Source organism: Entamoeba nuttalli (genome assembly GCF_000257125.1).
Source record: "Entamoeba nuttalli P19 unplaced genomic scaffold asmbl_4259, whole genome shotgun sequence".
In the NCBI taxonomy this organism is placed as follows: domain Eukaryota; phylum Evosea; order Mastigamoebida; family Endamoebidae; genus Entamoeba; species Entamoeba nuttalli.
The window spans coordinates 1-13,444 of NW_008576660.1; the positions used below are offsets into that span (position 1 = coordinate 1).

At 26.2% G+C, this 13,444-nt stretch overlaps 7 protein-coding genes across 7 annotated transcripts; 2 read left to right on the forward strand and 5 right to left on the reverse strand.

Annotated features, from left to right (window-relative positions):
- Positions 1 to 978: 978 nt before the first annotated feature.
- Positions 979 to 4,998, reverse strand: ENU1_098260 (Niemann-Pick C1 protein, putative; the record flags this gene model as incomplete). Its single annotated transcript, XM_008859234.1, has 1 exon — positions 979 to 4,998. The coding sequence occupies one exon, from the start codon at positions 4,996 to 4,998 to the stop codon at positions 979 to 981; it is 4,020 nt and encodes a 1,339-aa protein (XP_008857456.1).
- Positions 4,999 to 5,362: 364 nt separating this feature from the next.
- On the forward strand, positions 5,363 to 6,307 carry ENU1_098270 (hypothetical protein; the record flags this gene model as incomplete). The annotated part of the gene is made up of 4 exons (XM_008859235.1): positions 5,363 to 5,426; positions 5,478 to 5,559; positions 5,614 to 6,099; positions 6,157 to 6,307. The coding sequence occupies 4 exons, from the start codon at positions 5,363 to 5,365 to the stop codon at positions 6,305 to 6,307; spliced, it is 783 nt and encodes a 260-aa protein (XP_008857457.1).
- A 339-nt stretch (positions 6,308 to 6,646) lies between these two features.
- Positions 6,647 to 7,972, forward strand: ENU1_098280 (hypothetical protein; the record flags this gene model as incomplete). The annotated part of the gene is made up of 1 exon (XM_008859236.1): positions 6,647 to 7,972. One exon carries the CDS (start codon positions 6,647 to 6,649, stop codon positions 7,970 to 7,972), a length of 1,326 nt encoding a protein of 441 aa, XP_008857458.1.
- Positions 7,973 to 8,080: 108 nt separating this feature from the next.
- Positions 8,081 to 9,358, reverse strand: ENU1_098290 (hypothetical protein; the record flags this gene model as incomplete). Its single annotated transcript, XM_008859237.1, has 1 exon — positions 8,081 to 9,358. One exon carries the CDS (start codon positions 9,356 to 9,358, stop codon positions 8,081 to 8,083), a length of 1,278 nt encoding a protein of 425 aa, XP_008857459.1.
- A 135-nt stretch (positions 9,359 to 9,493) lies between these two features.
- On the reverse strand, positions 9,494 to 10,150 carry ENU1_098300 (START domain containing protein; the record flags this gene model as incomplete). The annotated part of the gene is made up of 1 exon (XM_008859238.1): positions 9,494 to 10,150. One exon carries the CDS (start codon positions 10,148 to 10,150, stop codon positions 9,494 to 9,496), a length of 657 nt encoding a protein of 218 aa, XP_008857460.1.
- A 203-nt stretch (positions 10,151 to 10,353) lies between these two features.
- ENU1_098310 (5'-3' exonuclease domain containing protein) lies at positions 10,354 to 12,240 on the reverse strand (the record flags this gene model as incomplete). The annotated part of the gene is made up of 1 exon (XM_008859239.1): positions 10,354 to 12,240. The coding sequence occupies one exon, from the start codon at positions 12,238 to 12,240 to the stop codon at positions 10,354 to 10,356; it is 1,887 nt and encodes a 628-aa protein (XP_008857461.1).
- Positions 12,241 to 12,536: 296 nt separating this feature from the next.
- On the reverse strand, positions 12,537 to 13,078 carry ENU1_098320 (glucosamine 6-phosphate N-acetyltransferase, putative; the record flags this gene model as incomplete). Its single annotated transcript, XM_008859240.1, has 2 exons — positions 12,537 to 12,851; positions 12,914 to 13,078. 2 exons carry the CDS (start codon positions 13,076 to 13,078, stop codon positions 12,537 to 12,539), a joined length of 480 nt encoding a protein of 159 aa, XP_008857462.1.
- Positions 13,079 to 13,444: the final 366 nt, after the last annotated feature.

Sequence of the window (13,444 nt, forward strand, 5' to 3'; positions counted from 1 at the left end):
TTTTTTTTTTTTTTTTTTTTTTTTAAATTTCCTTAAATAAAACAACCAATCAAATAAAAGTAATTTCAAACAGAAGGAAATAAAAAAACGGAAAAATGAAAAATTTTTCTTTAACTTCCGAATATTAAAATGATATTAAAGTTTCATTTTATTCGGTAAAATATTTTTAAAGTAATTTTTGTGAATATTTAAAACTTTTTTTAATAGAATTTTTAATATATAAAAAATTTTAAATCAATTTTTATTGACTAACTGACTTAAATGAACTAAAGAATAATTATTTTTATAATATGAAAACGGAAGGAGAAAAATACTTTTTTATGTAGACTTAATTATAATTTGGGTATTTAAACATTGTTTTAAATAAATTTATTGAAAAGAATATAAAAATAGAGGGTATTGTAATATGAAGAAGAAATTAAAAAAGATCTTTGAAATGATGAGCTAATCATCCAAGATTTTTTTAATTATTATGGGTCATTACAAAAATAAATTGCAGAACCAAATCGAATAAAGAATTATCTATTAAGTGATAAGGGAAGTTTTAAGCAGTTGTTTCACATATTAAGAATTTCAAAAAAAAAACAATTACTCATTCATTTCAAGTTATTTAATCCTTTTAGATAATAAACCACAAGAGTTTGTTTATACAAGTCAGACAATTAACAACTCACAATAATAAAAATTTTCGTTTAACCCCTCCCCCAATTATTAAATTCAATAAGAAATAATAGAAAAATATTAATCAAATAAATTGATAAGATATTTGGGTAAGTTTAATTCTTAGATTATTTTAGTATTTTAAATATTGAATTAATCATAGTCAATTTCAATTAAACTATTTGTTTAAGTTTTTTTTTATTTCAATGTTATATTAGTTAATAAAGTTGAGTCTAGCACTACTAAACAACAGAAAAAAGAATATAAAAACAAAAACTAATATCAAAAATACTCTTTTAGAACAACTCAACTTTGAACTTATTCAAAGTTTTGATATTCTCCTTTAGTACTCTTCTTTTTATTACATCTACTAAACATCTTTTTGAAAGGATCAGTTAAATGACTAAGTGAAACAGAAGGAATAAGAGAAAGAAGAATAGGGAGGAAGAAAAGTCCATGAGAAGCTCCGAATATTAACATCATGAAGTACATTCTGAAGTAATAAATGACAAAAATTAATCCGGAAGATAATGAAAGAACAATAACCCCAAGGAATTTAGTTAAAGTAATACCTACAAAAACGTTATTACCCATATTCATTACAGCATCTTTCATTTTATCATTTAATGTCTTCTTTGGTGAAGATAAGAAGGCATGTGCAATATGGACACAGAACTCAATGGTTATACCAATAGACATAACTAAGTTAACACATGAAACAGCATTTAATTCTACTCCCCAAAGATACATTATTCCAATTAAATCTATTACACACATTAATACACACAATACGATCATTATGGCTACAATTGGATCAAACATTAATAACATAACTACAACGAAAACTGCTGCCAATGCCAAACATACATCCATAACACAAAGATCAACAATATTAAAGTATTGTTGGAAATACACATAATGATAAGCATATGGGAATGTCTTAACATCAAAAATAGAATTCATATAATCAGAAATATTATAAGCTTGAACCATAGCATCAATAAAATCATCTTGAGTAACTAAAACTGTATGATATAATCTTAAACGAGATACATTAACATAAGAATAATCTGTTTCTTTAGTTCCATTGATATGATTCCAAACAACATCTGGATAATATGCTTGACCATTAACAGAACATAATGTTTCATTGATAGATGCAGTCAAAAATCTATTTATATACTTATAGAAATCTTCTGGAACAGGACGTTTTTTATCAGTGAAGTTAGTGAAACAAGGAGTACATTCAGTATAATTAGGCATATCATATGGACAAATATTACCATCTTTATCTAACCTACAACAATCTTTTTGAGCAGCCCAAGAGAAATAATCATCAATCCAATCAAATGTAGTTCCATCAATTGTTCTTGCAGCGTCATAATAATTTGGAATAGATAAAGCATCACATCCAAAATTATCTGATGCACAAAGTGCACTTTGGGTTGTTTCATTCAAATATGTTGCACCATCCCTTACAACAATGTATACTGGTGGACCAATTTCTAAATAAGTTAAAGCAACAAAGTAGTCTTGAATATAAGAGTCTTGTGGAAGAGCAGTTTCTTGAGGTAATCCAAGCATAGTTTTTGGAACATAATTCAAAGAGAAGATAAAGAATGCAATAAAGAAGAATAAACCAATAATCTTTACTGGATAATATGACAAGAATGTAGCAACATATTTAAAAAGATGTTTAATAAGAGAGCCTCTTTCAAAATCATGTTGTTCATCTAAAGAATTGTCATGAACTTGTAACCAAGGAATAAAATCTAATCCATGATTCTCTTGTCTCTTAACATCATAACATAATAACACTGCATACACAGTTATTTGTAATATAAAGTCAATGAAAATAGCAAGACCAGCATATAGTGAAAATGATTGAACTGCTGGCATACTTGTTAAATAACCAAGGAAGAAAGCTAATGATTCCGATATTGAAGCTAACATCATTGAAGGTCCAACATGCATTAAAGAATGTTCAAGTCGTTTTTCTACTGGAACATACTGTCCATCTTTATCGTACATAGGTTGTTCATCAACAGTATTTGTAAGAATGAAAATGTTATCTACTCCAATTGCTAAAACTAAGAATGGAATAACTTCAGTAATAATTAATGTTGCTTCTACATTAATCCAAGAGAAGAATCCAGCAGAAGTAAATACTGAGAATAAGACAATGACAATACCAAGAATACCTAATAAAATTCTAGACTTAACAAAAACAGTCTTGTAATTAAAATGATAGAATGAATTTCCTAATGACAAAGAAATATAAATAAACATAACCATATATGAACAAAGAACTGTTAATACATCTGTAAATGTTTCTCTATTAATTTCATCATCTACAGAACGTTGGGCTTGATATGCTACTTTTACTAATGAATAGTCTCTATCTAAAATTTCTAAATATTTTTCTTCCCATAATTCTGCCCACTCTATCACAGTTTTATTTGGTTGGTTAAACATAAATGTAGCTTGGAGAATTGTTGCCTTCATTGGATCGTTATTATCACCAACTGTATAATTACCAAGAGAATTATGTGGATCTACAGGTGAACCAATATCATCAGCACATCCAGTAGCCAATGGATTACCAAGACAGTTTTGAATATATTGAGTAACATTTTCTGTATTCATTATTTTGTTAATATCATGTTGCCAATACCCAGTAACTGATGTAATAATACATCCCTTTCCAAAAACAGGTTTGTAACACATATCATCCATTGTAATATCTTTTGTTATTCCAGTTTCTTTATCTGTCCATTCCACATGGATAGCTCGAATTTCATCTATCATTTGTTGTAATTGAACAATTAATGGTTGTGTTAATACTTGATTACCTGGATGTAATTTATCAGATAACATAAATTGATTAATTCTAAAGAAAGGACCAAATGCCTCATCATAATAATTCTTATCTTTCATTGTCTGACAATTCTTTGGTACCCAAAGTCCTAATGAATCTGTAATAAAAACAATTTTAAAAACTCCAACACATAAAACAATACAACATAATATTACAACAGTTAATATAATCCACTTAAATTTCCATAAGAATTTAGTATACCAAGACATAGCTTTAGATAAGAAATTATCTGTTAAATCAACTTTGTTAGTGTCTTCTTCACAACTTTCTTCTTGTCCAAGAATAGATACTTTTGCTGAATCTATAATATCTTCTGATTCTTTTTTATTATAAAGAGTATAAATAACAAAATAATATAAATCATAAACACTATATCCAATAACATATACACCAAATCCAATATATAATAAAATCATTCCTAATAAATTTCCATCTCCCCATGGCATTGATGTTATTACTCCTTCCATTGGAAAACCAACAACAATTATTCCCATAATAATGAATCCAATTCCTAATAAAGTAACAGCTCCAAGAGAGATATAACTAATATAAAGAAGTGTTGGATTAGATTTTTTCATTTGAGTAAATGTTTTATAAGAAAGAATTCCACCACAAACAGTAATAATAACCATAATAAATAACATAAATAAATGGATAGAAATAATAGTAATAATATTTAAAGTACCATCTAAGAATGGATAATCTTTAAAAGTAGGTTCATCTTCAATAAATTCTGTACACATCTCATGACAAGATTGACATGAACACATATCACTACATTTATGCATTTTAGTATATTTACTTCCATTATATCCTGTTTCATCATAAACAAAATGAAGTGGCATAACTGGATTAACATCAGAAATCATTTGGAAAAATTCTTTGTATGTTGGATATAAAGACCTAACTGCAAAACCACCAGATAATTCAGTATCTTTACAAGAATCATAAATTTGTTGTGCATATAATGGATGAAGATAATAATATAAACTTGGGACATCAATTCCATCTGGTTCATTACAAGTATTATCGTGTTTAAAATCATCAATTTCAGTCCATCTTGCTGAATTTGGATCACATGCAAATCCACACCATAAATTCATTTGATTTAAATAACATGCAGGACATTTACCAAATGAACCATCAAGAAGAGTACTTTGTTCTTTTAAATCTAAAACAGAATATTGGTCACAACAAGTTTTATGTCCAAGAGTAACATTTGGATCAAATTCTGGATGTTCAGAAATACAAATTTCAATCATATTTTCAGGTGCTGGGTATGCATCAGTGAGATATAATGTTCCATCTGATTTCATATTAATTGCTGGTGCAGTACACCCAGGAACATTATGCATACGACATTTATTATTATATTGATCAAGGTTATTAATATCTCTTTCTCCTCCAGGTAATGGTGTAATACTAATTACAACACTTATCAAGAAGAAGAAAACAAACATTACTTTTTTATTAGTTAAACCAATTTTGACTTTGTTGTCTTTAAACGACTGTCATGCCTGTCGTATTATACATTATTATTATTTTTACTATTATTATTTTATTTATTTCATTTTAAAACTAATTTTATTTCTTTTTTTCAGTTCTTTCATTAAAAAATAAAAAACACATTTCTATTATTGTGATAAATACATTGAAACTACATAATACAATAAAAATAATATCGAAAAATAAAACTTATCTTCTTTGATATGATAAAACTTAACAAATAATGAATGAAAAAGCATTTTTTTATTTAAAATATATCCACGTGGCGGAGTTTGATATTTAAATCAATCATCTCATAAAGATTAAGATTATATTACAATGAATTTTAAAAGAAAAATACCATTATGTGAAGAAAAAATTGGAGAGTTATGTGAACCTTTAAGTTTGTTTTACTATTTTACTTCCATAAGAAAGAAATAAGTTTAAATTTTAGTAAATGCAAATGGTGTTATTTTTTGTAAAAACTGTGGAATTATTTTAGATAAATCAGCGATAGAATACATTCCTGAAGAAGAGTTTGGGTGTATCTTTTTTTAGATAAAGACTAATTAGGAGAAGTAATAAACTAGTAAAGTAAAACAAAAGAAAAAAAATGAAGTAATGAATACATTAGAACATTATTTTCAATTAATAAATTTAAATGAAATTCAATTAAAACAAGGAAAAGAAATTTATCAACAAATAAATGGAACAACAATTAAAGTAAAAGGAAAAAAATTAGAAAAAGTATTACTTGGAATAGTATATCATATTTGTAAAATAGAAAATAATGGATTAACAATCAAAGAAATTTCTAAAAGTATTAATCATACTGAACAAGAAATTCTTTTTGGTTATAAATTACTTGAAAAACTTATTCCAGAAATAAAAACAGGAGGAAATAGGAATAATTTACTTAATAGTCTAATTAATAAATATTGTATTTCTAATAATTTTAATAATTACCTTAATCAAGCATTAAAAATTTCAAAACCTATTCAATCTGTTTTAGAAGGAAAAAAACCAAATACTATTGCTGTAGTTACTATTTTCTTTGTATTAAGATATTATAATGTGTTTGTTTAATATTATTCATTCTAATTATTAATAATGTTATATTAATCATTTTTAAGACTTAATGGGTCAATTGAAAAAATAATTACAACTAATTGTGATGTTACTATTTCTAATGTTCGTCAAGTCCTTCAAGTATTAGACAAAAATAAAGAAACACTAGAAAAAATGTTGAAACAATTTGATGCTATTGAACTAATGAAACAATAAATTTAAATGAAGTGTATTATAACAATTTGTTATTTTAAATTTAGTTATTTTTATTTTTTTTTTTAAATTAATTTAAGATTTTATTATTTATTATAAAAATATTTTGTGTTAATTTATAAAACTTTTTGAGATGTTTATTAAGATATTCTTTTGATTAATTGATAAGTTTTATTTTCGTTTTTGTCTTTTTATTTATTCTAATAATTTTATTATTTCTTAATAAAATACAAAAATGGGATTTAAAAACAAAAATGATTTAACAACAGAAATAAAATTTAAAAAACAATAAAATCAAGAACTATTATTATTTTGTTTTTGATAACAAGTATATAAAAGAAGATGCAATCATTTAAATTTATTAAACAATATCCTTCTTTAAGAAATAAATTTGATAACAATTACAACGTCAAAATACCCTCAAGAAAAGACCCTATTGATCGTTCACAAAATCCTCATTATAATTCTTATGAAGAAGTTTACAAAAAAGAATTTCCAGAAAAGAAATTTGAGATAAAAGAACTTCCTGGTAAAGGTAGAGGACTTGTTGCAGTAGAAGATATTCATGCTGGAGAACTTGTTTTTAAAGAACAAGCAACAATTTTTTTTGAAGGAGAAGAAGATAGTGAATCAAATAAAGATTCAACTTATTATATGGTAAGAAGTATTTATGATAATACTGCATTTTGTAGTGTTAAATTTGCAACAGAATTAGCACAGAATCATCAACGAGATGAAGAATTTAGTGAACATGTTAAATTTATTTATGAAGATTTTAAAGAAGATAAAACATTATTAAATCCTGTTGAGTTTGAAGACATTAAACGTATTGTTAATGGTATTCATACTAATTCATTTTCATTAGACTTTATTGATGGGTATGCTGTGTTTATTGCTTGTAGTCTTGCAAATCATTCTTGTAAAGAAAATGTTGGATGGCATACTGTTGGAGATGTTATGTATTGGACGGCATTAGTAGACATTCCAAAAGGAACTGAAATTACAATTTCATATACATTCCCTTCTATTCGTCCAAAAAGAATTCAATATTTTCAAGACAATTATGGATTTATTTGTGACTGTCCATTATGTAGTGGACCAATAGATCCATGGAGAGCATTTAAATGTTCTTGTGGAGGAATAATATATCCAGAACCAGAAGGATATAAATGCCATTCATGTGAATATATTTGTACAGAAGAAGAGATAAATCAATTTAATGAAGAAGAAGATTTTATAATTGATATGGAAAAATTAAAACGACATAAAGCATATTATAATCCATTAAGAAAAATGCATGACACTCATCTTTTCTTATTTAAAGCAATGAGAAAATATGTTTCTTTAAAATCTTGTCCTAATCCTTTAGAAATATTTGAACAATATTTAATTCCAGTAGCAAAATATCAAGTTCAATTTAGTCATGGAAGAGTATTTGCTGCTGTATTAGAACAATATGGAGTTGCTTTAATGAAATATTCTAAAATTATGCCAGATTTATATGAATATTGTAAAACTAAAGCTTTAGAATCATTTCAAATGGCTTATGACTATCGTTGTTCATTAGGAATGGGAAGAACTGGATATGCAGCTGCAGTACTTCAAGAACATTTAGATATTCTTGATCCAAAGAATTTAAACAATTTTGTAGAATATGATGAATATTAGATTCAATCAAATTTCTTCTTTTACTTTAGTTATTCCTAAATATCTTTTAAAATAATATAAAACTAAAAGAATAAAAGAATTGATTTCATTATGAAATTGTTGATGTTCTTAAATAGTTGAAAATGCAAGGAAATGAGATACATTAAAAGTATCTGGTTGATGACTTCCTGTAAAAACATCAGACCCAATTTCTGTTGGATCATTATAAAATTCATTAAAATCATCAGAAATAAATGCTGTTGTTCCTGTTAATCGGATAAAATGCCAAACTTCCATTATTTCATGTTTTGTATTAAGTTCAATATTAAAGTTCATTTCTTCTTTAGGATCAAATCTAACAGGAATAAGATCAAATGGGTTTTGAAGAATAAATGGTGTTATTTTTTTAGAACCACTAATTTGGAATCCAAAACTATCACTTTCTGTAATAAAGACAATAACAATGTCTTCTAAATCAATAATCTTTTCAAGTCCAAGGAAATTAGTTCCATTATAAATTAAATTCATTTGGTCACAATGAAGAACTTCTTTTAATTCATTAATATGAGAATTAATAAATTCTTGTGCTACAGAGTCTGGTTGAATAGTCATTTTTTTTCTTTTTGTTGTTGGTATAAATTTCTTACTATAAAAATTAAATGATGATGGACTTCTTGATGGTTGTGGAACATTTACTTTATTTCTTTGAACAAATGATTTACTACCTAACGAATATTTAATAGAAACTTGTTTTGTTTGTTGTTCTTCTTTAGGACCAGTTTTAATTGGTTCATTAATAACTTCTTCTCCAAGAAAATCAGCAACCACATCAGCACTTTCAAATTCTATTTGTTGTTTCTTTCTCTTTGGAACAAAACTTTTTGCATTTAATTGAAGACTAACTTCTTTTTGTGGTTCTATACAATTATCAGCACTTCTTGAAGGAATATATGCCTCATTTGGAAGTTGTGGACTTTCATCAGAAAAGTTTATATTTGAACCCATTCTTTGTTTTTCTAATGAATCAGTTACTGACCTTGTTACTTGTGCTTTAGGAATGAATACATTTTGATTTCCTTTCTTTCTAATATTATTCCATTTACTTGAATTAAGTTTAGTTAACATATTGTGTTCAATTGTTGATGAGATTTTAAATTCTTTAACGAATTCATAAATCTCCTTTTCATTCTCAAAAGGGAGGCACCGTGCCAACCATTTCTCTACGGCAATTTGGTAATGTTTTTGTTCACTAATAATAGAGTTAAGCTGTTGAACAAGTTCAATTACATTTGTTAATATATCTCCAGTAACTATATCACTAATATTTTTACATTTATCTAACAATAAATTATATTGATAGCTAGAGCCGTATGATGCGGTTGGCTGTACCAATTGAGATGGTTTCATTCACACAATAGTATTTCCTATTCTTTTTTAGATATTTTTTTTCAATAGGTTTTTTTATAGTTTTAAAAAAAATAAAAAAAAACATTGACAAAAAAAAATAAGTTTCTTTTTATCGTAAAAAGTATGTTTTAAGTTCTAAGCAAAATTAGCTTCAAAATACTTTTTCATCTCAAACAAACGTCCAGCATCATCTTTTTTAGCAGTTCCAGCTAACCATCCAGGAATTGATCCGCGTGCATCAATAACCACAACTCTATGAACTTCAATTTTATTATCACCAAGTGGTTTTAAAACTAATCCACTCTTCTTATAACCACGAACATAATTCTTATTTGGTGTTGTCCATTTAGCTGGATAATTCACTGATTCTTGAAGAAGATAATACTTTCCATCTCTTTGGAACCAATTTTGAACTCCAACAAATTCACGAGCAGTTACTGGCCATGGTGCTTTATAGCACACACGTGCTATTTCACATCCTTCATCTTCAAAACGTTGGTCACGTTCAAATTCAAGAAGGTCAGTATCATATTTCTTTTGTTCTTCAAAAGTAGAGTGAATAAGGAAATTATATACCTTCTCAATATTAGCATTGATAGTACAACTGCTCATTACAAGGTGTTTATATTCTTGTTGTGGCTGGTCTACTAAAGTAATTTCTGGGTTATTATAAGATAAAGGATTCCATTTTTCATTAATAGCCTTGTCAATCCATTCTTTTAATTCTTCACTTTTCTTAATAATTTCTTCTTTAGTATTCACAGTAGAGCAATATTCAATTTCCACAGACATCTTCTTTCTGGATATATTCTTATTTTTTAAGATTCAATTTAACGAAAGCATAACGTGGCATAATTGAAACAAAAGTTTTAAAGACTCCATTAAGTAGCTCAAAATCACTTTGAGTTTAAATTTTTTGTTTAACTTTTTTTAGAAGGAAAAATCCGAGATATGAAATACCAGTTAATAATGTAAATTAATCATCAATCAACTAATTATTGAAGCGAATGAATAAAATAATACCCAAGTATCAAATCATTTTGTAATTCTTTTGTTACTCCATGTTGAACTGGATAGTAAAATGAATGCAAAGAATATTTCATTTCTTTTAAGATTCCTTTTATTTCATTATGTTTAATGTCAATTGTTGTAGGTTCTATAATTGTACTGAAATTTGGTATTTTATTATAAACAAACAATACTTCTTGTGATAGTTGATTTCTTATTACCTCAAGTTTATTTAATTCTTTGATATGGTCTTCTACATATTGATGAATAAGAGATATATCTGGGAATCCAACTAATGCTATTCCTTTATAAGAGACATCTTGTCCATGTGCATCAATAATCACATGTTCTGGAATAGTTTTTTTAAATTCTGGAAGGTTATATATTTCTTGAAGTTGTTTTGGTATAAGATGAATGCTTTTGGGAGGTAAAACAGCAATGAGTTGTTCTATAGGATGAATTGGACCATCATCTTCTGCTATTGTAGTTAATTCTACTGGTTGAAAATAGTCAACGAAATGACACAATAATGGTGCATAATGACATTTATAACCCCATTTCCATGAAAAGGCATTACCACAGTAATAATTAAAGACCCAATTCATTCCTTCTAAATAACTTTTAACACTATCTTTAATATATTCTTCTTTATTCATAAAATATGTTTGAACATAACGTTCTTTGTATCCAGACTGTCCTAATTTAATTGTTTTATTTGTATCAATATTAATAAAACCACAAATTGGTTGAGCAGAACCTCTTCTAGTTTTCATTTGACTCTCTATTAGTCTTTGTTCATGTTGTGCTAATTCTGTAAAAAATGCAAGAACACCATTATTATTAACTTTTCCATTTTCTGTAATTTTAATTCCTTTTGAATGTAATTGGAAATAAATGTTTAGTACTGTGTTTAATGCTCCCGCATAAATATCAATTCCTTCAATATTTGGAAGAAAATCATTTCCAGCAATTGACATTAAATAAATAAAATCATTTTCTAATTCTAATCTTTCAATCGAATTTTCATATTGGCTAGATAATTCTAATAATTTTTTACTAATAAGAGAGATATTAGCAAACTCAAAAGGAATTAAAAACTCATCATCATCACTTCCAAAGACTTTTTTTAATTCTTTTTTTTCTTTTTCAATTTTTTCATTTTCAACTTTTTTTATTTTATCTTTCATTACTTTACTTTTTCCTGTTCCGTTTCTTGCTGGTTTACTTCCTTTTTTATTTTTATCAAATATTTGTCTTGTGTCTTTCCTTAATATGAATATTGAGTCATAATGAAGAACTAAACTTAACAATAAAAGGTCTGCATCTTCTCCATAAATAACATGACTTTCATTTATTCGTTCTTGACTTCTTATATATTCAATAATTTTATGTTCTCCTTCTCCTGGAACATGAACACCAGAAACAATAACTTTAATTCTTCTCCAATAATCTAATCCTTTATTATTCATTTGATTTAAAATAAATGATTCAATTCCGACACTAATTTTTTCCATAAGTTCAGTTCCTGGTGTAATAGCATTTCCTTCAAGACAATCAGTAGTAAATCTTCTCTTTCTTTGTTGAATCATTTTTGCAATAGGACATACCCCATCAATAGCAATATAAAGTAAATTTCTAGGTCTAACTATCATAATAATTCTCATTAATTGATTTTGTATATGTTCTATAACTTCTTCAATCGTTTGTTTATCAATAGAACTATGTATTAACCCGTTAACATCAATATATAAATTATCAAATTCTCTTCCATTTGGATTATTACGTGTTAAGTCAATATCAAAATGTTCTTTAGCCTTTCTTGAAAGATTAGGAACTGTTTTACATAACCAACGATATAATGAAGGAACTCCCATCAGTCTTGTTTTTTTGATAATAACAGTTTATCCTAAAAATTTTTTGTTGTTCTTTTGAAGTATGTCTTTTCTCATAATTTTCTTAGAACTAAAAAGTTGTAATAGTTATTTTGACTCATTAAAGAAGTTTTTATTCAATTAGGTATGATATTTTACTTCTTTGGTTTATTTTTTTTTTTTGGTTTTATTGTATGTTTTTAATAGAGTTATTTATTCACTGTAATTTAGTTAAAAAATAAATAAATTTTATATCATTTAAAGTGATTTTTTCGAATAAGCTTCATTAAAAATTCCATTTATTTATTTAAATAAATCGCCATACAATTGTCTTTGTATGTCATCCCACATTTTTCATAAAACCCTTTGACTCTGTCTTTACAATCTAAAATAATTCTACAACACCCTTCATCTTTTCCAATAATTAACAGTGAGTCAATTAATCCTTTACCAATTCCTTGATTTCTTCTGCTTTGTGTCACTCCAATATCTTCAATATGTCCGACTAACCCTCCATTCCAAATAAATTTTCTTTCAATGAACAAAGTACCAACACAAACTATTTTTTCTTGTTCATCTTCTCCAACAACAATAACATATCTACCAGTTTCTTTCTACCTCATTTAGTTCATTTAAAATATAGCACTTTGTTGTGTGTCTAGACAAAAAGACAAACCAATTCATCAAAGATTTTTTCATATTTTTGTTTGTCCATTTGACAATTTGATAATTCATTTAGAACTTGAATAACTCCTTTGTGGTAATCTTCTCTTTCTAAACATCTAAAGCGAATATAATTTATTATAGGTAGTGTTGATTTTATATGGTATATACTATTCATAAGTATAAAAATGAATAATGCTTAGAACTTTTTATTTGAAAATACTATTTTTAATTTATTCATTTCAATGCATCATAGATATAATTGTCATGTATTACATATTTATAAATATACTGAATAATACAATACATAATTATGTTATACTTATCACTATATCCGAGTGTATTGCATTAAAAGTTAGTCCATTGTTTAAATCATAAAAAGTCTTAAATTTTTTTTCATCGTATTCAATAAATGTGATTGTATTATAATAACACTTCTGAGACAGTACCAATAAAAGTTCATGAAAAAGTTATAAACAAGTAATGAAAGAATATTATTTTTATTAGAAGAGTAGTTGATGTTTATTTTTAAATGTAATACTTA